This window comes from Mastigoproctus giganteus, chromosome 10, assembly GCF_048544385.1.
Source record: "Mastigoproctus giganteus isolate SK-2022 chromosome 10, ASM4854438v1, whole genome shotgun sequence".
Classification (NCBI taxonomy): domain Eukaryota; kingdom Metazoa; phylum Arthropoda; class Arachnida; order Uropygi; family Thelyphonidae; genus Mastigoproctus; species Mastigoproctus giganteus.
In genome coordinates, this window is record NC_143584.1 from 126,332,225 (window position 1) to 126,359,109 (window position 26,885).

A 26,885-nucleotide genomic window follows, 5' to 3' on the forward strand; every position below is an offset into this window, starting at 1 on the left:
ATTAAAACGATGCCTTCTACGCTACAATCGTAGCTCAATGATGTATTTACACCGATATTATGGACACATTACACTGTAATGTGTCCATTTGAGCACAAAACTTTGGTCGTGACGTCCAAATGTCATAATCACTTAAAACTAGCAGATGTTTACACGTGTTGAATAAACTTAAAAATATGTGCTTCTTATTTTTATTTTCAAGTATTAGCGTTCCGTTTTTTAAATATTTTCCAATTCTAATATTGATTATATGTTACAAGAAAACAACACAACACAACTTTGTTTACGTTGCTAACTAAACTATCCTCTAGTATCTAGTCTAGTTAATGGCTTTCGGAGTGAAGGCTGTTGAATACTCGTCAATTAATATGCGTTAAGAGTTGTCCGATAATGCCTGAGAAATTAGAATTTTGTGTTATGCAAGTTTCTGGGGAAGATGAAGATTACCCTGCTTCAGAGCTTAATGTGCATTGTCCAACCGTAAAAGGATGGCAATCTCCCAGGTTTGTTTGTTTATATATATTAGGTGGGGAAAAAAAAACGGACTGGCTTCGCCAAAACAAAAAAAAAAAAAAAAGAAAAAGAATGGGATTTGAATAGGTATTTTAATGGGTTACTAGAAATTTTGTTTTGTGGTGTAGTACGTTCCAACATTAGTAGCGTTTACAAGTGTCATCACGTGACTACATTTATACTGTATAATATAAAAAAAATGTTCTTTGGGGCTTTATATCCCCATCATGTGTGTAGTTATGTAGAAAAATTTCCGTTTATACTCCGGACGGCTGAGGCCAGAAGAGCTTACAGCTTTTCTGTAACTTTTATTGCGTCTGATTTACCACCGCAACATTCTTAGTATATCGAAGAGGCCCAGTTGGTATTTGATGCTGGCTATTAAATCTGCCATTTGCAATCGCTAACAGAGAGGAAAAAAAAAAAAAAAAAAACTGTGTATAGGGGCCACCCGAGAACCAACTCAATTGTCCAGGGGCGTATCTAGGGTATGTGAGACCGGGTGCCAATCGCAATATGGTGCCCCCCTCCCTTTAAAATTTTTCGTATGTGGATGTTTCAGGTTTTCAGTTGCCCCTTGAACGTGGGTCCCCGGTGCAGTGCATCCCTTGCATCCTTGGGACAGCCAGCCTCTGGATATGCCCATAAATTGTGTGGGTTTTCTGGTTGATTTGCTGGATGAAAATCCTGTGTTTCTTGGGGGGGGGGGGTCGGCCCTTGCTATCTATGTCCAAAACTGACTAATTCAGCCATGGAGTGAAAAAACCCATAAAAATTACTTACATCATTAACAGGATTTAAACTATGGACTTTTCTACTCAATGTGGGGAGGGTGGGAGGCAACAGCTAATGATGAACCATGCACTTTTTTTGGCAGCATAGGGAGTTGATCTCACAATGTCAAATTTGTGTTCGTGTCCATTACCCTAGGACTGTTTCCCAAACTGGAGTCCGTGGACGCCTGGGAGTCTGTATACCAGTTACAGGGGGTCTGCGAAACAGCAGTTGACCATATATATATATATATATATATATATATATATATATATACATGCATGCATATGTTATATATAGGGGTCTACAAACTTTTTTTTATATCTGAAGGGGTCCATGAATTTTTTTTTATTTTTGAAAGGGCCGTAAATCTCAGTCGTTTGGGAACCCCTGTCCCAGGACAACAACCAGCCAGCCTCACATGTATTTGTAGTGTACATGAGTATGATGATATTTAAATGAAAACTGGTACAAAACAAATTCTAAAGGTGAAAAAAACAGACAAAATGTACTCTACAGATGAAAAACTGGGGCATTGCCAGGAACCAGCTGTAAACATTAAGCATGTTTACAGCTGGTTTCTTATTTATATAAGAAAACAGTTGTTAATGTTTTCTTATATAAATAAGAAAACATTAACAACAAGAATACAAATATCAAAAAACATTTTATACAAAAAAAAATTAGATAATCCTATTCACATTCATTAGATCTAGTGAATATTAGTCATTAGAACTTGAATTGTTTAGAAGATATTTTTGTTTGATTTAATGGGGATAAAGCCTGGCCTCTGAAGTTGATTTTCCAGTTAGAAAAAAATATATACAGGACCACAGTTTTCAGAATGTTATAAAAAAAAAAATAATAATAAAAAAATATAAAAATGTGCTTTACCTATGAAATAGAGAAACATTCATTATATGTTGTAATATTATATTTCATTCAACTTACTATGTGGAGTTGAAGAGCTTGAAATTTTTCTGTCATATGTATTTGTGGGGATGAAGATCCTGGCTCCCTGGTAGTCTGTTTTATTATGAAAATATTTTAACTGATGGCATTTACATCAGGCTGAGACAGTTGTCATATAGGTTCCACACAGACAAAAAGCCTGGTTCTTTAAAGCAAGGGTTTACTATAACAAAGTTATAAAATTCCATGCGAGTCAGTTTGTAATCAGTTGCTACTTGCTGAATCACTTCTGCATTTTTTTTTTTACAAGTGCTAAGAAAAATGGGCAAGGAAAAACAAACTTTATTTTTCTCACCAATACTAGAATAATATATTAAGTCAGTATAATAATAACTGCTCTTCATGGAAAAATGTTATTAGTGGAGTTCTCCAGGGTTCAGTGTTGGGCCCATTGTTGTTTTACATATTTATCAATGATATTGATGAAGATATATCAGGTTTAATGTCCAAGTTTGCAAATGATACAAAGGTTGGAAGAGTTGTTAATGACAGTAAAGATAGTATGCTACTCCAACTGGATATAGATAAGTTGGGCAAATGGGCTGAAAAGTGGCAACTGAAGTTTAACATTGACAAATGCAAAGTACTACATATGGGTAGCAATAACCAAAGAGAAACATACCAACTGTGTGGTACTACACTCGGGGAAGTGGAAAGTGAAAAAGACCTGGGGGTAATTGTGCAGTCAGATATGAAGTTCGCTGAGCAGTGCAAATCATGGAGTCTTGTCAATGATATAGAGGAATTTTGCCAGCAGGGACAGGGAGGTGATTATTCCGTTAAACAAGGCAATAGTTGGGTCACACCTAGAGTACTGTGTACAGGTCTGGAGGCCTCATTTTAGGAAGGATGTAGTTGCTAGAATGAGTACAAAGATTGGTCACAGGAACAAAGGGGGGTGCTCTTACCAAGAAAGGCTTAAGTTCTGCAAATTGCAGTGCCAATCAGATCACCTCACAGATCATCTGTGAGGTGATCTGATTGAGGTTTATGAGGCCTTGAATGGGTTGAGCAAGCTGAATGCTGATGGGATTCTTCCTCTTACTCAGATTAAGAACCTGAGGGGGGGGCACAGATTCAAATTGAGGAAAGACTGTTGTAGAATAGATGTGCAGAAATTTGCCTTTAGCCAGCAGGTAGTTGATTGGTGGAATAGACTTCCATCTTTTGTTGTGGAAGTTGATAGCCTAAATAAATTTAAGGCTGAGCTGGACAGGCATTTGGAACGAATGGAGGGGTGAAATGGGAGGTTTTTTTGTTTTTTTTTTGTTGATGCGGCATAAGCTTGCTTTCTTGCATTGTATACCTCTGCTAATGCTAATAATAATTCAGTATAAAAATAATCAATAGATTTTTAAGAAATTGTAGTTAGAGCTGATTTAATATGGAAATCTTGAAGCCACTGCTTCCAGAAGTCAGCTGTCAGGGGCAGCAAAACTGCAGTAGTACTAGTAGTACTGCCGTTGATTTCTTTGTGTAGTGAGGGACATTTTCCTGATTGCAACCAGGTGCTTAGGTTGTTTAACATAGTCCTGCCTGAATGGTAGTTATGTTTATGTGTTTTCGTAATTTTAAGTGACCTATCAGTGCAATGCCACGACCATTACTGAAAAATGTCATGCATACTGTGCAATCAGTTTAATCTCTGAAGCAATCTTTTTTGATTAATGTCCTCTCCTTCAAATATTCTGATCTTAAAATATTTATATGCATAAGCTGACTATGCATATAAATATTTTTATATGCATAGTCAGCTTATGGACCAGGCATATAAACATATATTATATGCCGCTCTATTTTGTGTTCTATTTTTTTAATAATTATAAAATGCTTCTGCATGCCAAGATTATTTTAGCACATGAACAAGATGTCAATACATAGTGCATTCGGAACTTTTTGCATTCATCTTATAACAGTAGTCTCCAATTGATATATTCAGACTGACAATTAGAGAAACTTCAGATGTATACTATCCATGTTCCTGTGTGTAAAATAACAAAATGATTCCTTTCTGATGTGTGCACTTTAATTCACTAAGTCTTATCACTAATGAAATCTTGCCAGCCTTTAGAGCATATTCTTGTATGAGTGTTCAAAATCCACGTCTCACCTTCATACATGGAAGTCTTTGGGATTGGAAGCACTTCATTTTTTTTCAGAAACTTTTCATTTGGCAACAATATCTATATCCGGATTTTCTATCAAAAATTTTTTGCCGTTCTATTGATTCCATTTCACCATCAAATTCAATTGCATCTCTAAGTTTCTTAAGTAGGGAAGAAAGTTTTGGGATTTCCATTTTTGAGAACATTTCATGAATCGTTTTATGAATATTTATGAAAATCATATATTTCGTGTTTATTGTTCTTTCCTTGGTCTTTTCTTCCTGGGTGTTGTTAGACTGTTTCTGGAATTGCATTGTTTTGGAATTTGGCACACTCTGTGCAAAGACCATCCATTTTTAACCAAAACAGGCCCATTAGATTTTTCAAAGTCCAGATTAGACTTACTTCCATTTTCCTTCATCCATAATATTTGCGCTAATTTCAACAGCTTGACTTTTTTAGAATATTGCCTCTTTATGATATGCTTATTTCTATAGCATCAGAAAAGATGGATACAGAAAAAAAAAAAATGCCAATATCCTCAAGAAAATACTATTCCACATTGAAGGGCCAGGGCTGTGCAAAAGCACTTGGGGGCATGGATGCAAATGGAGTTAAGGGGCCTTGTTTATTATGTTGAGACTTTGATGGCTCCCTAGATTGGGGTCCACTAGATCGGGGGGCCCTGGTGTGGCACATCCAATGTACCCCTCATTTGCATGGCTCTGTGAAGGGCTGCTGTATAAATTGGAGTAGTGTAGTTGGGGTGAAGTTACTACCATAGATAAAGAGATTAGCAACAAATGATGCAAAAATGCAAACTTATACAGCATCAGCCACAACCCCCCCCATTTCCCATCGCTTGTCATCCTTCTGATAATTTGTTTAGTTCTGCCTTAAATTTATTCAAAATGGATGTTTGCTCCAACAATCAACTATCTGCTGGTTGAAGGCAAATTTCCACACATCTATCCCATATCCTTTTTCAAAATTTTAAATTTATGTCTCCATCAGATCTCCTTGCAAGCACCCAGTCTCCAGTTGTTGCAATTTCCAGGCCTGAAACCTTTCTTGGTAAGAGCACTCTTTCATTCCCCTCACTAATCTTGTTGCCTTCTCTGTACCTTTCATTTTTTACAGATTCCAAGAGTTATATAGTATGAATCAGAGCTGAAATACTCAATATGTTCTACGTTGATAATAATTTTAATTGTTTTGAATTGATTTTGAATTGTGTTAAATTGATTATTTAATTATTTATATTTTACTTTAATTATTTATATTTTACTTTAATGTACCGGTAAGTTGTCGATTTTTTCGTTTTTTCCGTTTTAATTTCTGGAGGGTATCATACGGAAGTGTTCACGTACGATATTGAGGTAAACTCCTCTTATTAATTTACTAAGATTCCAAGAGTATACAGATACTTTCAGCAATATGGTGTATGTATAACAATTTTTTCTATTAGTTTAATGTATACTTGTTTCTGTTTATTTAGCAGTACTTTTTGGGTAACTTTATTATGTCAACTTTTCTATCTCTTGATTGCCTGTAGATTTTGTCCCTATCCTCAAGTTATTGTCATCCAGTTGGAAAGAAGAGCAAGAATTTGTAAATTGCAAATTTTGTCCCACCAGTATCTGATAGGTAAATAAAAATTCATTTCTTACACTTGTAACTAATCTTTTATCAGTATTTTATATGATATATTATGGAGTTTTTATAAATTAAAGGAAATATTTATAATACTGGGAGTAAAATACTTTATTTGGCATTAATTCTTTCATCAGTAACTAGATGGATATGCATTTTGAAGTTTGTTTCAAACTGTGTTCATTTATGTATGAATTGTTTTGAAATTTTTCTGATATGTGCGGCTATCACATCTCTTTCCAATTAAATTTTGACAAGATTTATAGATAGCAGCATGAAAATTGATTTGAAAATGAGAAAGGTTGTATCTCTTGGCCTAAGTTGTCTGATTTATGCTTACAAAAACTGAAATGCAAAAATTTCTATGCAATTCAGATCCAGAATTTGATAAAACTAAATAAGTAATACATAAATAGATGTAGAGGATATTATTGCATCAAAAAATTAACAATAGGTTTTATTTATATTTGTTTTTGAATTTTTTTGTGAATTTTTTATAGTAATTTTATTCTAATGTTGGGCAATGAAGGAAAAAAAAAAGAGAAAACATTAATAATATTTTGTGAAAAAACTCATTCCATAAAGCTTGCTGCTATTGAAAATTCACTGCAGGGGACCTACCCTTGTTCGGCAACCTTACCAGTTTAAAGGGTTAACATTAACATATTTTGTAGTGGAAAAGCTCATTTTATATATGATCATTTTATATATGATCTTGCACTTCAGGCATATTTATTCTGTATATCGTCTACAGTCTGCAGTTAATTTAGCTCTTGATGATTTATGTCATTAGATATTGTATACCATGATAGGAATTGCTGTAAACTGCAACAAGTAATGATGGAAATGGGCTCCAACTGAAGTATATCTGCAACCTTTACAATCTTATCTGTAACCTCTTCATATGATTCATCTTTTTCAAATACTTTGAACCCTTTTACGTGCCATGGGCATATTTTATTCCATGTGCCATTTAAACAACTTTTAGTAATTTCTGCCCAGGCCTTATTAATGTTTAAGATGCCATGGTAAATATTGTAAGATTTCCAAAGTCTCTTAACGTAAAATTTTTCTCACTGTCTACTGCAGACAATGCCTGAGCAAATGTTGTGCGTAAATAGTACGTTTTTAAATTCGAAATAACACCCCGATCCATAGGTTGGATGAGTGAAGTCAAGTTTGGCGGTAGAAATATGACTCTCACATTCGAATTGAAATCATCTAGCTGCATAGGATGTCCAGGAGCATTATCTAATAGAAGCAAAATCTTGAAAGGAACATTGTTGTCTTTACAATATTTTTCAACCTAGGGAATGAAGCAGCATTTAAACTAATTCTGAAAGAGATATATTGTTATTCATGCTCTCTGGTTCGATCAGAAATGCATGGGTAGGGTGGCTTTATTGATGTCCTTAAATGCATGAGGATTTCCAGAATGGTACGCAAGCAGTGGTTTTAATCTGTAATCTCCCACTGCATTAGTCCCAAGCAAGAGTGTGGCCCTATCTTTTGACACCTTGAAACCTAGCATTGTCTTTTCCTCTTTGGCAGTGTATGTTTGATCCGGAATTTTTTTCCAATACAGAGCTGTCTCATCAATGTTAAAAATTTGCTGCGTTGAATAGCCGCCTTCATCAATAATTTTTTCCGACACATCACAAAATTTCTCTGCAGCTACAGAATCAGCACTGGCAACTTCACCACATACTTTAACGTTGTAGAAACCAGCTTGATGCTTGAACCTATTAAACCACCAGTTGCTTGCCACGAACTTGGGTTGGGGTTTGCCATGCTTACCCTTAATATCTTTATAAATACTTGTTGCTTTTGCTTGAATGGTCATTAGACTGTGGGGGAATCATTTCTGAATCTGATTTTCCATTCATATTATTAACAGCTGTTCCATCTTTGACATAACACCTGAACGCTGTTTTGTGATCACTGTTGATCTTAAGTGTGTTGATCCTTTGACATGTTTTTTTTTTTTTTTTTTTTATTAGTGCAATGTCTTTTAAAATAGTATTCACTGTTGAAGCAGTGAGACCTAATTCCCTTGCAATAGAAGACAAACTTTGTCCTGCTTCGTACTTCTTAATCATTTTCATCCCTATTTCTAAATCAATTTTGTTTCATTTCCTGGCACTACTACCACTTGCACTTTTCGTTGGTCGCTTTCTCTTCATCATTGTAATATGCAGTGCTTTTTTTGGGATGGTATGCAACGGTATGGTGTACCGGCACCTTTATTAACAGTGACGTGTGACATTTGGATGCAGCGCACTTTGAAATTTGTTATGTTTGTTGTTTGGTTTTTAGGAGCATTAGCAACTGAAGCCATATTGCTCCTGGATATGCGGTGATCATTCCCCGACCTTTCCGCATCTTCCGTATTTGGTGGTGACGGGCTCGAACCCCGGTCTAATCAAGAAGCGTGTGCTACGCACTGCAGCTCCTTCCCACCTGGCTACTGAGGCGCCTGAAATTTGTTATACTCTGTAATTTTTTTTCAACATGTTTACCTACTATTCAAATAAGCTTAAAATTATTTAACTAAATTTGCATTTTTTACTGTCTATTTTTAAGATATTTTCTATATAAAACTGTATAATCATTTTTATAATTCTAAATTACTCAGTCGGACCTCTGTTTAACGAAGTCCTTATACAGCAAATTATTTTGAATTCCCCTTGGAAGTTATGTTTAAAATAGAGTCTGTAGAGCGAAGAAAATTTTCGTATAGCGAACAGATTAAGAGAGAATTAACTTGGTACGCACTGTTCGCATTTCTGGCCTTCAGGCAATTAGTACATGTAACTGCAGCTCCTTAACATTACAGCTCACGTGAAGCACAATTTTAAATGGAGTTAGAGGACTTAAAAATCAAGGACATGTGGAGTCTTGCACTCCACATGTCCTTGATTTTGTTTGTTTAAGAAAAACAATGTTTCCTTCAGCAAAATAACTGCAGTGGCTACTGATGGTGCACCAGCATTGGTTGGCCATTACAGAGGATTTGCCGCCTTTCTCAAAGAAAAGATTCCAGAAGTACCCACTGTTCATTGTGTGTTACAGAGATACCATCTTGTAGCAAAGAAACTCAATGGTAAGCTGCATGATGCCCTAAAAGTGTGTATCAGATAAATTAATAAAATCAAAACACATCCGCTTAATTCACGTCTGTTTGCCTTGTTATGTGAAAAAATTATGAAATGTTCAATCAATTACTTTTTCATATGGAAGTAAGGTGGCTGTCAAAAGGCGATAGTTTGCAAAGACTTGTCGATTTGTATGACTCAACTGTCAAGCTTCGTACAAGCATAGCTCCATCACTATGTGATGAATTGAAAAAGCATAAGAACCATCTGTTCTATTTGGCAGACTGTATCCAAAATTTAATGAAGTACAGAACTGACTCGAAGGTAAAGATGTTACCATTATTCAAGCGTGCTAAATTCTATTAAGGTTCCAAGTCAAGATAGGCTTATATAGGCTTATATAGATCTTCATTGGCATGCAGAGATTTTTAGTATTTCTCAAACTTAAAACAATTGGAAGGAGGAGGTAAAAAACTTTAAGGTGATCATTTGGAGTGAAGAATGAAAAAGACTTGTGCAGTGAAATATTTGTCAATGATATACAGTAAATTTTCTAGCAGGGATAAGGAGGTAATTATCTCATTGTATAATGGAATGGTTAGGCTATACCTTGAGTACATGCCCACAGATCTCGAAGCTTCATTGTAGGAAGGATATGAATCTGTTGGAACAGGTGTAGAGAAGGGAAACAGGATTATTGAGGGGAACAAAAAGAGTACTCTTACCAAAAAAGGCTTCAGTTCTCCAAATTGCAGTGTCTGAAAATTAGGACCTGCAAGGAGTTCTGATTGAGGTGTTTAAGGCTTTAAATGGGCTGAACAAGTTAAATGTTGATGGCATCCTTCCTCCTACTCAGATGATATAAAAGAGGGGACATAAATTTAAATTGAGGACTGATTGTTGCAGGGCAGATGTGTTAAAATTGATTTCAGTCAGTGGGTTGTTAATTGTTGAAATATTCTTTCATATAGTGTTGTGGAAGTGGGTACTTTGAATTAATTTAAAGAAGAACTAGACAAATTATTGTCATGTTGGACAAGTGATGTGGGAAGTTTTTTTGCTTTGTTTTTGGCTGATGTTGTATAAGCTTGCTTTCTTACATCATTTTCCAGTATTATTACTAATACTAAATGCAAGGTATTGCATATGGTTGGAGGAAAAGTTCACTAATACTGACACTCATAAAAATCAAATAAGAAGACATGTGCAATGCACCACATGGTGTGTACGTGTAAAAAAGTTAAAATGAAAGGAGTTAAAAAAGAATAAATATAGACATCTGATAAAAACTATATCAAAAGATAATTATTTCTTAGATTTTTTTTGCCCCTTTAGTAGGTTGTAGTAGAAGACGAGTATGGATGCATTATTTGAGATTAATAATGCATTGGTTGTTATTTTCATTATTTTATCTTTTTTATTTAGCTACAAAGATTGAGCTACTGGTTGGTGATGTACCAAATGGTATGTTGGAATCCCCTCAAAATGCAAAGTGGGAGAAGTTTGGGTAAGTATAGGCAACAATTTTTTTTTTATTATTATAAACAATAATTACAGATTATTCTCAGATGTTTTGTGGACTTCAATGACTATAAAGATAGGAACTGATAGATTATGGTGACTTTGCTTACATAGAGTTGTTAATTTAATTACACATTTCTTACTTTTAATATTTAGCTTTTAGTACTTATATGTATGATGGCCTCTGTAGCCGAGTGGTCAGCAGCAGGAGTGCAGTGGCATGTGCTCTTTGAGTATGCTTGGTTCAAGCCCCTGACTGCTAAATACAGTCAATCTGCCAACCCACATTAGACCAGCATGGCAGATTATGATCCATAATCCTCAATATGACTTGTTGAGGAGGCCTCCATCCTGCAGTAGATTGATAATGGCTGCAGATTAGACTTATATGCATAATAGAACATGAATTAGTCAACAGATAGCTATTAGTAAACATCTATTAAAGGTTAATTTTAGCAGTTTAAATAATTTTTTAAATCAGTTAATAATTTAGTTAATAAGTTTTTTTCGTTTTTTTTTTTTTTTATGAAAACCCCAAACACGAGGGGTATTAGAACCTATAGTACTTAGTACCATGCATGGACTGAAGATTGAGAAGATGAAAGAAGATACTTGTTGACATTAGACTTCAACTTCTGTAGATTGTAATTTTCAGGAAATACATATGAAGGAAGGTTGTTCCAGAAAACGGAAGTTGAAGTTTAAAAGTCATGCAGCAGAAACAGAACATCCATGAGACAGAGATTGGAGGGACTCTTTTAGAGATGAGTCATTAATTAATCTGGAAGCCTGAGAGAGATTTTTGGGGTACCCCTCCAGATGTGGGAACAGTATTCCATGGTAGGGCAGATTTGAGATTTGTACAGAGTGAATAGCTGTTTGGAAGAAAAGTAATGTCAAGAGTGAAAGAGAAAACCCAGTTTTTTAGATGCAGAGGAAGCACTATTTGTAATGTGCTTATGCCAAGAGAGATTAGAAGTCAGAGTAATCCCCAATAGAGATATATGATCTTGCTTAGAAATCGGAGATTAAAATTTAATAAAATTAAATAAAATTAAACTTAAGTAAATATATAGCCATGAATACTTACATTCCATGAATACATAGAAGGACAGCATTACAGGAATGCTGTCCTTATGACCCCGTCAGCCTCACATACCAAGACAGTGGTTTTATTAATTATATTTATATGTTCTATACTCTCAAACCAAGAATTTTTGAATCAAAATTCAGGTAAAGTTTTTACCTGAGGGTAAGGATTTCCAGAGAGAGAGCATAGGGATTTGGACATTTTAGGATTAAACATCTATTTGGCAGTTAATCTTCGTGAATGTCTTAATTGTGTGGATAGGGTGAAGATTACGTTAGAGTGAGGATTCTTTTTTTTTGAGATATAATTATTATGGTTATAATTATACCTTGAAAAATCAGGATATAATTATAATATTATTTTTATTAATACAGTGCAACCTCGATATAACATGGGCATCAGACAACAACTTTAATATGCATATTATAAGTGATGCATGTTATAGCTAAAAAGATTTTACCATTTTTTTTGCCAGTTTTTTTTTTTTAACATATATACACTTTACTTAATAAATAAATACTTGTTTTAATGTTTTATGAGTATACAGACAAAAAGATGTAAAGTATTAAAGTATTATGAGTATAAGACTAAAAGATATAAAGTATTATATTATTCCCTTTACATTCTACTAATACACAATGCTGTTATGGACTTATATTTTACACATCTGTTCTGAAATAGTCATGTAATTTAGTTTGTCAGAACTGATGGCAGGATTTTTTCAGTACATAATTCTTATTAGTGGTCTGATGTAATAAATGAAGATGTTCACTGTCCTTCTGATGTTCTAACTATGCCATCACCTCATTAATGTTTTCAAGCACTTTGAAATCCGGTGCTTATTCCTTACACAAGTCATCCACATTATTCTTTTGAGTCATTTCCTATGTCACTGGCCTTCTGTTTGTTGATTGTGTTTCCACTCTTCATAGTGGCTGAAATTTCTTATTTGCTCAGGTAATACATAACTGAAGCTTTTTCATCCATCTAAATCCAAGCAGCCAGGTCATTTTCTCCAAGACTGCCACCAAGTACGTTACAAGCAGCCTTTGATTCTTGTTCTGAAAATGTTGCTAATTTAAGGTTATTATTAATGATCTAGTCTTTTCTAATACATTTTTTCCAGCAGTTTTTGGTTGCTGTTGAGCTTACTTTCTCCCACACTAATCCAATATTGTACGCAACATCTTTCAGTGTTAATGTTTTCAGACAGAAGTTCTAGAACTTAATGATTTCACAACACCAGTAAGTAGCACACCATGATACTAGGCTTTGAAGGCTCAAATAATGTTCTGATCCATGTACTGAATTAGTACAGTTGCGTTCCTTTTGCAGAGAAGTGACTCTGATTTTGCCATCTTTTGATTTCAGGACATCAGCTGAAGAATGAGCTGAACAGTGATCCCACACTAACAGAGTCTTTTCTTCAAATTTTTTTGGAAAGCAGGTGGCATCTCACCAATGGTACAAACTCACTTTCAAACCAAGTAAAAATATCACTCTTCATCTAAGTAATTGTTTTTTATAAATCAGGCAGGAACTATTTTTATAAATCAGGTAGAGATTTCATGTTGATGTGCTTAAAACACCAGGGACTTTGGCTTTTACTGATGCACAATGGCTTTAGCCATTGTGCATCAGTAAAAGTGATTTGTGATTTCTGGTTTTGTTTGTACACAGTAATTTTCTCTTTGTTAGTTTACACGTCTACTTTGTTGGGTGTTTTTTTAATATCAGTTGATTTGTTGGGGAGAAGATTATATTATAGCTTTGTTTCGTCAACTGTTCATCTGTGAATGCACAACCTTGAATCACATCACACAGAAATGCAGGAAGCGCTTCTGCTGCTGTAATGCCACCAAATGCAGATTCGTGTATAAGACTAAGCTGGTATATACCATGATGAGCTTCCATCTCCAAAGCCACCCTTCAGAAGCTTTAAATGTGTCATCATCTTCACCAAGTATTTTATGAAATTTAAGTGCCCGTGCTTTCAAAATTACCCCATTTATTGGTACTTCTTCATTATGCTTCTGTAGAAATCATTGATTAAGCATTTGTCTATATTACTGTTTTCACAAAGTCAGGTTTTCTTTCTTTGGAGGCCTACTTCATCAAGGTTGCACAATATTTCTGTGGAGTTTGTGAATTAATGTAATTCCTCTTTTATCCATAGAAGATTGTTCCTTCTGGATTTGCACAAGAATCCAAAAAATGTTAGAAGATTATCAGTTATGTTCAGAAGCACAATATGGCTTCAAGAAAGGATGGTCAACTGAAGACGCTATAAATCTTCTGACCAACTGTGTCCAACTCACTTGCTGTGTTTGTGGACTTTCAGGGCGTGTTTGACACTTTATGGTGGGAAAGCGCCCGCAGGAGCGTATATCTACAGTGTTATGTGATTGTACTTTAGCGACAGACATATTAAGGTGGTGGCAAAACATCTTACACACTGGGCTCAGATTTAAAGAGGATGCCCCAAGGATCAGTGTTGGACCTCTCTGCGTTCCAGAGGGACCTCTCCTCTGGAACGCTGTGCTGAAGATTTATATCCAGATTTATATATTGCTTTTTGGGGTTTGATTTACTACCTAAAAAAAGGACAGTCTAAGACAATGCTTGAAATTACGACTGACTCAGCCAGCAACTTTAAAAGGGAGAAGAAAAGGCTTTGGAAGGAATTTACTGTTGTCTGGCAAAAAAGATGGGATGAGAGCGAATTTAGTCTTGTAACAAGAAAGTATATTGTGCAAGTGGAATTCTCAACAACCCCTGGAGTTATTTCATGGTTTAGACCTTCTATGACAACTTCTTATCTGCTAACAGGGCATGGGTTCCTCCGGGCTAAGTTATTTTAGCGTGGCCTGGAGCCTGATCCTTACTGCACATGCGGGGAATATGAAACGTGGATTCATGTACTTCTGAACTGTCCATTGTACTCTCAACCTAGAACGGATTTAATGTCTGCGGTTCCAACCGTATTGGAGAACAATGTAAATATCTTAGTTGAAGACCATAATGACTTTACTGCTCTGCAAACCTTCTCAAGATCAGTTTTCATATTGAGGACTCAGCTAAGAACTTCAACTTCTTCTGGGAATTGACTTCACAAATGACCAAAAGACAAAAGGTTTAAGTGTAAACAGAAGATTTAAGATAATGTTATTGTGTTGATTTATGTTAATTAATGTTGCATTGATTTTGTCCAATTGTTATTGACAAGATTTATGTCAATTGTTATTGTAAAGATTGGTTTCTGTGAAACACAAGGCTTATGAGAATCATTTAGTAGCTATCTGATTGTGCTTGTCGACAGGTTTGAAAGTTCAAGCAGACAGAGTAGACAGTGTTGTTAATTGTCCATTGTATATTATATATTGTTTTCTTGGTTCTCAGTAATTCAGAGACTGAGCATATTTAAAAAACAAAGTATTGTACACATCTGTTTAATATAATAATTAGTGGGTGTAACTGAGGAAAATTTGTGGAAGTTCTTCACTAGTAATTCATTTGTGGACACCCACTGGTATTGCACTACATCCGGTGGGTGCAGGACTTGTGCATTCAGCACAAATACCTAATGTAAACCCAGGCCTAGAGAAGGGCGCTGTCTTATATTGATGGTAGTAAAATACCTCGCAAATGTTTTTAGGCTAGATTTGTTGAGGTTCTATGCCAAAACAGATGAACTAGGTGGAGATGGGCTTTTGCCTAGCAGCCACCCTTGACTCTGGGATATACGTACGAAGTGCACCAGGAGGTACAATATAATGTCTTATGTATGTGTAATGAGAATGCTAATGTATATAAAATTGTATATAATATATATATATATATGTTATTATGTTATTTGGTTTTTTTTAGGAGCATTAGCAACTAAGGCCATATTGCTCCGGGATATGCGGTGGTCATTTCCTGACCTTTCCGCATCCTCCATATTTGGTGGTGATGGGCTCGAACCCCGGTCTAATCAAGAAACATGTGCTACGCACTGCTGCTCCTTCCCACCTGGCTACGGAGGCGCCATATATATATATATATGTGTGTGTGTGTAATAATTGTGCATACAAATAAATGGAAATGGAATGGAATTGCACATTGTGGAATGTATACTGCATTTTGTTTCTCCACTTTTAACTCTTTCAATAATCTTTAACCTTTCTTCAATTGTATAATTTTTTCATTTAATAATAATAATAATAAAATTCTTTATTCAATAAAAAAAATTATACAAAGACATGATTCCCGCTACAGATAACCAGAGGAATCTAACAATTAACTAGAGACATCATATTCAATACATATAAACTGCAAATACAAGAGAAACTACTTAGAATACATAGGAATGTGTATAGAAAGGATAGACAGGACAGGAGGGGAGGAGGGGTTATGCTATTAATTAAGAAACACATAAGGTCTAAGGAAGTGAAGCCAGTCGACATCGATGGACAGGGCAGTGTTGAGTCAGTTTGGTGTGACATAAGCATAGGGAAATCAAAATTGAGAGTAGGAGTGTGCTATAGGCCTAATGACTCTGATGAGTATAATAAGATATTGTACAGGGAAATAGAGTGGGCCAGTAAATCAGAGAGTCTTATAATGGGGGATTTTAATTTCCCAGATATTGACTGGAATTTGTGGGTTGGTCACTCGCACACTAGCAAGGCTTTTGTGGATTTATTGGATGATTTTTTTCTACATCAGCATGTTCGTGAGGCAACAAGAGAGAGCAATACTCTTGATCTGATTATCAGTAGTGATTCTTCATGCATTAAGAATCTGCAGATAAATGAACCACTAGGTGGCAGTGATCACAGTGTGTTGAAGTGGGATTTACTCAAGGAGGTAACTACCATCAGAGGTAAAGGGAAGGGTTTTTGTTTTCGTAAAGGCGACTATGATGGTCTGAGACAGTATTTAAATTCTATACAGTGGGACCAACTGATGATGTTACCAACAGCGAACTCAAAATGGGAAGCATTCAAGGAACTAATCTTGGAGGCTACCAGGCTTTACATACCAACTAAGAAATATTGTTCAAGGTTTAGGCCTAAATGGTTGTCAGATGAACTAATGAGGCATGTGGCAGAGAAGAAAAATGCATGGGATACATACAAATTAATGGGTGACATGGAAGCCTATGATAGATATAAGTTGGTCTGTAACCAAGTCACAAAGGAGATTAGGCAGGCAAAGGCAGACTACGAAAATTCCTTGGCAAAGGATGCAAAGAAAAACAGAAAAGAGTTCTTTACATATTTAAACTCGAGAAGGAAAGGGATGAATCAGATTGGTCCACTGGATATTGATGGTTCAACAGTTGAGGATCCTGCTCAGGTGGCTAACAATCTAAACGAGTATTTTGCATCTACATTCACGCATGAGGAGTTATTCAGGAAGGAGAATGATGTAGGTAAAGTAAACATTGGCAGTGAGCTGGATGATTTTGTAATAACTGAGAGGAAAGTGGAGGAGAGATTGTTGAGGATAAACATAAAAAAGGCACCTGGGGTGGATGGGATCTATCCAGTTATATTAAAGGAGGCAGCAAAGGAAGTATGCAAACCGCTAGCCATAATTATGAGAGTTTCTTTGGACTCAGGGGTGGTACCCATAGACTGGAGATGTGCAAATGTAACCCCAATTCACAAAGGAGGATCAACGGCTGACACAAGTAATTATAGACCTGTTAGTTTAACTTCTGTTCCAGGTAAATTAATGGAGGCACTGGTTAAAGAAGCACTGCAGGATCATCTAGACAAGAATTCAGTTATAGCTCAGACGCAGCATGGTTTTGTTAAGGGCAGGTCTTGCCTGACCAATTTGATTGGATACTATGATGTAGTCACAAAAGAACTGGATGCAGGGAATAACTTTGATATTATATATTTGGATCTTAGAAAGGCTTTTGATACTGTTGCACATGGAAGACTGCTGCACAAATTGGAGCAGTGTGGCATTGGAGGCAAATTGCTGCTATGGATAAGGGGATGGTTGAGTGGCAGAAGACAGAGAGTGGTAATCAATGGACACTGCTCAACGTGGACTAATGTTATTAGTGGAGTTCCTCAGGGTTCAGTGTTGGGTCCGTTGTTGTTTTTGGTGTTTATGAATGATATTGATGATGGGATATCAAGTTTAATGTCCAAGTTTGCAGATGATACAAAGGTTGGCAGGGTTGTTAAGGACACTGCTGACGCTATGCTGCTGCCACAGGATCTGGAAAGGTTGAACAGATGGGCTGAGAGGTGGCAAATGAAGTTTAACATTGACAAATGTAAAGTACTACATATGGGAAACAGTAACCCCAGAGCAACATATCAACTCTGTGGTACTACACTGACAGTGGTGGAGAATGAAAAGGACCTGGGGGTAATTGTGCAGGCAGATATGAAGTTCTCTGAGCAGTGCAGACGAGATGCAAGAGTAGCTCATGGTGTCTTATTTATAAGGAGGTGATTATTCCCTTGTATAAGGCAATGGTTAGGCCACACCTTGAGTACTGTATACAGGTCTGGAGGCCTCATTTCAAGAAGGATGTAGAGCTGCTGGAACGGGTACAGAGAAGGGCAACAAGATTAGTGAATGGAACAAAGGGTTGCTCTTACGAAGAAAGGCGTAAGTTTTGCAAATTACAGAGTCTGGAGACTAGGCACCGGCGAGGTGATCTGATAGAGATGTATAAGGCTTTGAATGGTTTGAGCATGCTCAATGCCAATGGGATTCTTCATCTTGCTCAGAATAATCACCTCAGAGGGCATAAATTCAAATTGAGGAAGGATGGATGTCGGATAGATGTGCGGAAATTTGCCTTTGGCCAGCGGGTGGTTGGTTGGTGGAACCGACTTCCATCACTTGTTGTTGAAGTTGATAGCCTAAACAAATTTAAGGCTCAACTGGACAGGTATTTCGAACGAACAGAGGGGTGAAATGGGAGTGGGTTTTTTTTTTTTTTTGGCTGATGCTGAATAAGCTTGCTTTCTTGCATCATATGCCTCTACTAATGCTAATGCTAATACATAGAAAACATAGAAACTGCAAAAACCTCATTTCTACTAACATAAAGCAAATTTGGTGGCCACTACTTCAGTCCTACTGATTTATTCATTTTGCAGTGTATTTATATCTGATGCACTAGAATTTAACTTGTTTTTCAGAAAACTAAATTAAATAAACCAAACTGTCCGGCATATCACAGTGTCAAAGAAAGTCACTTGATTTCTTTATAAATCACTTGTCACTTTGTGTATTTTTTATCTAGTTGAATCCATATCAGTTTTCATACCCTAAGTGTAATTTATAGTCAAAGGAAGGATGTGATGTGTTTGTTGTTTACAAAAAAATTTATTTTGTAACTAATGTAACACATTTGACAAATGATAGCCATATTCCCCTCCAGAGGTAGCTGTTTGTAATTAGTCCCACTTATATACTCTTTTATAGCATTTCTAGCTAAAGGCACATTATAGCCTTAGCAGCTTATGTGCCATTAAGCCTCCATAACAACAATAACAACAACAATTTCTAGCCAAGGTGAAAAACTTGGTGTTTATAGTGTCTGGGTCTCTGATGAATCCTGCTGTTTACAAAAATTACTCTTCAACTGAATATATCAAAGTGAATAGACAGCCAATTTTTAGGTACTTCTTCAAATTTCTCTTCTTGTAAATATGCTAGTAGGATGTACAATAGATAAGAGTATATATCATATTCAGTTTTCTAGTTTCCAATACAAAATTGCTGGTTCTTTGAACACATTACTTTTTTCATAAATCGTTTTGGGGGACATGATCATAGCTATGATATATATCCTTGAAACCACGGAATCAAGAGGTACGTTATATCGAGGTTGCATTGTATTTATTAATATTTATTTATTAATTATTATGGTTTCTGTAATAGTTATATCTCAAAAAAGGATCCCCCATCCCCCTTTCCAATATAATCTTCAACCAACCCACACATTTAAGATGCTCATAAAGATTAGTTACCAAACAGATGTGTAATTAATCATACAACATCCAAATCCATATTCTCTCTCTCTCTAAATATTCTCACCCTTAGATCTGAACTATGATTGGCACGGAGTTTTGATTAAAAAATTCCTAGTTTGAAAGTACAGTATAGATCATAAATATAATTAATTAAACCACTGTCAGGCTGCTGATTTCATAAGGGCAGCATTCCAGGAATATAAGTATTTGTAGTTATCTATTTACTTAAGTTTCATTTTAATGTTATTAAATTTTAATGTAATTAACTAAATTATTAAAATTTAAAAATTATTTAAACTGCTAAATTAATCTTTACTAATAAATTTCTGTTGACTAATTCATGTTCTGTTACACATAGTATTAGTAATAGTAGTAGCAAATGATGCAAGAAAGCATGCTTATGCAGCATCAACCAAAAAAAAAAAAAAAAAAAACCTTTCCATTTTGCCTATCCATCCCATGAAATAGTTTGTCTAGTTCTTCCTTAAATTTATTCTGGCTATCCACTTCCAAAAAACATATGGAAGTTTGTTCCAGCAATCAATGACCTGATGGCTAAAGGCAAACTTCCACACATCTATTCTGTAACCAACCTTCCTCAATTTGAAGTAGTAATAGTACTAGTCAGTACCGTACCTAGGTGTGGGCGAACTGGGTGGCTGCATGGGGTCCATGAATGTAGGGAGCCCAAATTCCAATGATATTTAAATTTTTTTTTTTAATATAAAAAAAATGGTTGTTTCTTAATATGATACTTTAATTATACAAAAAAATTAAATATTGGCTTATTCCAGTAAATATATTTATTTTATAATCAGTGTTAAAAGAAATTAATTTTTGCCTATTTTTATTATTTAAACTTATTTTTAATGCAACACACCACCACAATAATGTTGACTTAACATTTAAAAATTTGTGCACTCTAAATATTTGTGAACATTTTTTGGGATACTTGGCCATTCATGATACTTCAAGGAAATGACTAACAGAATCTATACTAAAAATGTTAGAAACAAACAACATCTACCAAAGTAACTACGGCGGGCCAAGGTATGATAACGGTAGTTACATGAAAGGTAAACATAATGGCGTACGAGCAAGAAGTTTACAAGAAAATAGAAGAGCTTTTTATGTTCCATGTGTTGCTCATAATTTAAATTTAGTTGTATCTAATGCAGTACATTCTTCAACAACAGCAGAATTATTTTTTGGAAATTACAAAGATTATACAGGATTTGCACTGCTTCGCCAAGTAGGTGGGATATTTTAAAATGGCATGTAAAAATTACTGTGAAATCTCTACCATAAACAAGATGGGAAGGAAAGATAAAAGCTATTGAAACAGTACGATATCAGTTACGGTATATTATAACTGCCTTAAATGAAATCAAGGAACAGGCCAAAGGAAAAGATGCAAAATTGCAGTCTGAAATAAAAGGTTTGTTAACTACTACTACTGCTTCAAATTGAGGAAGATTGGTTACAGAAATAACTTCTTTTAAATTTATTATAAGTGTAGTTGTTTGGTATGAAATATTAAGTATTATAAATAAAGTAAGTAAAGCCATGCAAAGTAGTACAATTGATATGAACACTGCAATTATATTGATAGAAGGTGCTCTTAGTCAACTGAACGAACTTAGAACATCAGGATTTAAATTGTGTATGGATAAAGTTATAGACTTTGCAATTGAGTTGGAAGTACCATCAGCATTACCAGAAGTGCAAGTTTCTAGAAAAATACATGAGTTTACCTATGAAACTTCATAAGATGAACTCTTTATTAATCAACCAAAAGGTTTGAAATGGAATTTTTTAATATAATGATCAATGTTGCTATCCTTAGCTTACAAGAAAGATTTGATCAGATGAATGAAATATCCTTGGCTTTTCATCTTATTCTAAAATCAGAAAATTTCATGAATTTATTAGAAAGCGCAGTAGAAATGAAATGTCAACATCTTGAAAGATTTCTCACTGGTGAAGACGGGAACAGCGACATCGATGCCAAAGAGTTATTTCAAGAAATCAAATCTTTGCAGCATGTTTTAAAATGAAAAAAAAAATTGGTTGCTTCGAATTATTGACATTTATTCAATGAAGAAAAAACAGTTGAATTATATCCCAACATTACCACTTCTCTTCAGATATTATTAACATAGTAATAGTATTCGCCATGTAGTGCAAGGAAGTCACAGGCTTTTGCTGCACTGACAAAAAAAAATAATAAATAACCAACCATGGAAATAAGAAAACACAAATGTTTCCCTTCTCACACAGGTAAGTATTCCGTAGACCTTTGAATTTATTCAAACTGTTAGCCTCAACTACCTGTGAGGGCAACTTGTTCCAGCTATCAACTACTTACTGGCTAAAAGAAAACTTTCTACAATATGATCTAAACCTCAACCATTGTAATTTGAATTTATGAACTCTAGTTCTGAAATTGTTTATATCAGTGAGAATTCCACCTTCATTCATTTTACTAATCCAGCTCAGAGCCTTATAACCTCAATCAGGTCACCTCTGAGGTATCTGTAGCTCACATAATCAGAATCTTTCAGTCCCAGATCTCGTTTCTCCACGGTTTTTAATTCAAAACCCACCAAATGTATAATTTATTTGAGGGTTGCTATTCCCAAGTGTAAGACCTTGAATTTAGCAGCATTAAAACATAGCTACCATTTCTGGTCATCTTTGAAGTTTGTTCAAGTCATCCTGAAGGAGTGCTGCTTGCACTGATCATTAATGACTCTACCAATCTTTACATCATCTGCAAATTTTGACATCACACCTTCTATCCCTTCGTCAATATCATTTATGAAAATGAGAAACAATAGTGGTCCAAAAACCGATCCTTGAGGGACCACACTCCTGATGTTACACCAATCTGAACAATATCCATTAATCACAACTCTCTGCCTTCTACCCTGCAGCTTACATGTTAGAATCATACCAGTAATTCCAACCTGTTCAAGCTTATACAGTAACCTCTCATGAGGAATCGAATCAAATGCTTTGCTAAGATCCAAATAAACTATGTAGAAATTATTCCCTAAGTCCAGCTCAGTGGCCATGACTGGATGTTGTTTCATGACAAACGCATTGCGGAAATGAGATTTAGCTTTGATGAGCACGTCTATAGTAGATCTGTTTTTCTGAAAGTCATACTGATATCAGGAGATTTTGTGACTCAGGGAACCAAGTGAGCCTTGTATGAAAAATCCTTTTTGAAAATTTTACATTGCCAATTACAGTTGTGTCTGGAGAGAGGAGTCTTTCAAGACTCAAAATAATTAAAACATATTCACAAGCAACAATTGGCCAAGAAAGAATTAATGGATTGGCCATTGTGTCAATAGAACAAGATGTACTAAAAGATATAAAAACATCAGACGTTATACACAGATTTATATCAAGTAAATATCATAAGATAATGATGGGAAAACTTTTAAGTTTATATAAATAATGTACTAGTTATTAAAGTTTAAATAAATAATTAGGATTTGAATAATTTTTGGGTGTTTCGTATATTTTCCAATTTTACAAATTCCATCTTTAATTTTTGTGAGGGGACCCCAGATGAATATTTCATCTGGGGCTGACAGAAGTCTAGGTATGGCACTGGTAGTAGTAGTAATGGAAAATGATGTATGAAAGCAAGCTTATATAGCATCAGCCAAAAAAAAAAAAGAAATCCGCATTTTGCCCAACTGTACCCTCTAAGAATTTGCCTAGTTGTCCCTTGAATTTATTTAACTCATCCACTTCCACAACAACAGATGGAAGCCTGTTCAAACAATCAGCCCCATGCTGGCTGAAGGCAAACTTCGCTCATCTATCCTGCAACTATCCTTCCTCAACTTGAATTTATGCCCCCTCATGTGTGAAGTCTCATTAAGTGGAAGAATACCATTAATTACTCAGTCTATTCAAGGCTTTAAACACCTCAGTCAGGTCTCCCCGCAGGTGTCTGGTCTTGAGACACTGCAGTATGCAGAACTGATGCCTTTCTAGGTAAGAGCAACCTTTTGTTCCCTTCACAAGTCTGGTTGCCCTTCTTTGCACCCATTACAGCACATCTACATCCTTCCTAAATTGGGGCCTCTAGACCTGTATATAGTACTCAAGATGTGGCCTAATTATCGCCTTGTACAAAGGGATAATCACCTGCTTATCTCTGCTAGAAAGGTTTCTTTATATCATTGACAAAACCTCATGTGCTGTTCTGGCAGCATGTCTGCATATAGAATTTCACTGCTCATAGAATTTCAGGTCTGACTGCACAATTACTCCCAGGTCTTTTTCATTCTCTACTATCCTGAGTGTATTATCACACAGTTGATAAGTTACTCTGGGGTTACTGCTACCCATTTGCAGGACCTTGCAATTGTCAGTGTTAAACTTCAATTACCATTTCTCAGTCCATCGACCCAATTTTGCTAGATTTTGTTGCAGCAGCTCACCCTGACGACTGTCATTAACCACCCTGCCAACTTTATATCATCTGCAAACTTAGACATTAAGCCTGATATACCTTCATCAATATCATTGACAAATATTGAAAACAACAATGGACCCAGCACTGAATCCTGGTGAACTCCACTAATAACATTAGTCCGTGAAGAGCAGTGTCCATCGATAGCCACTCTTTGTCTTCCACTTAACCATTCCTTTATCCCTAGCAGTAACTTTCCCTTAATGCCACATTGCTCCAGTTTGAACAGTAGCTTTTATGTGCAAAAGTATAAAAAGGCTTCCTGAAATCCAAGTACATGATGTTTAAATTATTTTTTTCATTCAGTTCCTTAGTCACTGTATCATTGATAACCACTGTCTCTCATCTTCCACTTATACCCCCTCACATGTGTGTAGTCTGAGCAACATGAAGAATCCCATCAGCAGTGAATTTGCTCAGTCTATTCAAAGATATAAACACTTCAATCAGATCACCTAGCAGGTGCCTAGCCTTCAGATGCTGCCAATTACAGAACTGAAGCCTTCCTTGGTGTGAGTGCCTCTTTTTTCCCCTCACCAATCTTGTTGCCATTCTCTGTACTCATTCCAGCAGCTCTACATCCTTCCTAAAGTGATGCCTCTAGGCCTGTATGCAGTACTCAAGGTGTGGCTTGACCATTGCCTTATACAATGGTATAATCATCTCCTTACCCCTTCTAGCAGAATTCCTTGACAAAACCCTACGAGCTGTCCTGACAGCCTATCTACACTCTCAGAGAATTTCGTATCTGACTGCACGATTAACAGCACTCTGAGTGTTGTACCATACAGTTGACACATTACTCAGGGATTACTGCTACCCATATGAAATGCTTTGCAATTGTCAATGTTAAACTTCACCTGCCATTTCTTAGCCCATCTGCCTAATTTTTCTAGATCTTGTTGCAGTAGCTTACTCTGATTACAGTCATTAACCACCCTGCCATCCTTTGTATTATCTGAAAACTTAGACATTAAGCCTGATATACCTTCATCAATATCATTAATAAATATGGATAACAACAATGGACCCAGCACCGAATGCTGAGGAACTCCACTAATAATATTAGTACATGAAGAGTAGTGTCCATTGATAACCATTCTGTCTTCTCCCACTCAACCATTCCTTTCTCCATAGCAGTTACGTGCCCTTAATGCCACTCTGCTCCAATTTGTATAAGTCTTTTATGTGCAACAGTATCAAAATCTTTCATGAAATCTAAGTGTATGATGTCAAAATTATTTTTTTTTACAACCAGTTTCTTTTCATCTACATCTGAGTATCCAGTCAATTTGGTCAGACAAGATTTCCCCCTTAACAAACCCATGCTGTGACTAAAGTATAGCCGACCAGGCTAGCCAGGTGGGTAAAGTGCCTGCCTGGCAACCCAAAGGTCGCGGGTTTGAATCCCGCCTCGGGCTTGGATCAAAGTACTGCAAAAACCTTGGGAGGTGCACTATGGCCACAGAAGCTGATGCGCCAACAACTACAAAAAAAAAAAAAAAAGAGACTAAAGTATAATAACACTCTTGTCTAGATGGTCTGCATTACGTCTTTAACCATTGACTCCATTGTGTTCTCTTCAACATAAGTTAAGCCAACAGGTCTGTAGTTACTCCTGTCACCCTTTGATCTTCCTTTTGTGAATTGGGGATACATTCACGCATCTCAATCCACTGGTCTTTTCTGGGACTTTCCAAAAGTCTTTTCTGGGACTTCCACTGAGTCCAAGTATGCTTTCATAATTATGGCTTAGGGTTTTCTTACCTCCTTTGCTGTCTCCCTTAATGTAATTGGATAAATCCCATCAACCCCACATTCTTATGTTTAACTTCAACAGTTTTTTCGCTTTCCTCTTGGTTCTTATGAAATCATTTAGCTCCCTGTTAGAGTTTCATAAACTACTGATATTCACTCACCTAAATGATTCCTCATGTGTAAATGTGGTTGTTGAATTCTTATTCAGTTTTCTAGCCACCTGAGGAGGATCATCACAGTTGAACCATAAATATCAAGTGGGCCAATGTGATTCATCCCCTTCCTTCTAGTGTTTACATAAATAAAAAAGTCTTTTCTGGTTTTCTTTACATTCTTTGGCAACGATTTCTCACAATCTGCCTTAGCTTGTCTAACCTCCTTTGTGACTTGATTACAGACTAGTTTATCACCTGATAATTTATATGCATCCCATTCATTTTTCTTCTCTGCCATGAGTCTCAGTAGTTCATCTGACATCCATTTAGGTCTAAGCTGGAATAGTATTTCTTAATTGGTATGAAGAGCCTAGTAGCTTGTATATGATTATTCCCTTGAATGCTCTCGTTTAGAATTTTCTGATGATAACATTAGCAGTTGGTCCCACTGTATAGAAATTAAAAACTGAGTCCACTGTAGTCACCGTTATGAAAGTAAAAACTCTTTCTTTTATCCTTGATGGTTTTTACATCTTTAAGTAAATCCCACATCAATACACTGTGATCACTGCCACCTACTGGTTCTTCTTTTTGAAAATTCTTAACGCATGAATAATCACTGGTGATAATCAGATCAAGGGTATTACTCTCTCTTGTTGCCTCTCTAACATGCTGCTGTTGAAAACAGTCATCCCAGAAATCCACAAAAGTTGTTGCTAATATTTGAGTGACCAACCTACAAGTCCTGTCAATA

General features: G+C 35.8%; 1 protein-coding gene across 3 annotated transcripts in view; it reads left to right on the plus strand.

The window, feature by feature from the left end:
- The first annotated feature begins 390 nt into the window (after positions 1-390).
- LOC150079276 (centrosomal protein of 104 kDa) overlaps positions 391-26,885 on the plus strand; it is a 211,455-nt gene continuing 184,960 nt past the window's right edge. For 2 of the 3 annotated variants that reach the window (XM_090383351.1, XM_090383352.1), the window contains exons 1-3: positions 391-503; positions 5,920-6,011; positions 10,538-10,619. In XM_090383351.1, coding sequence (XP_090239477.1) covers positions 391-503; positions 5,920-6,011; positions 10,538-10,619 — 287 coding nt within the window. The remainder of the gene's footprint in view (positions 504-5,919; positions 6,012-10,537; positions 10,620-26,885) is intronic. The other variant, XM_090383353.1, reaches the window with a different exon arrangement.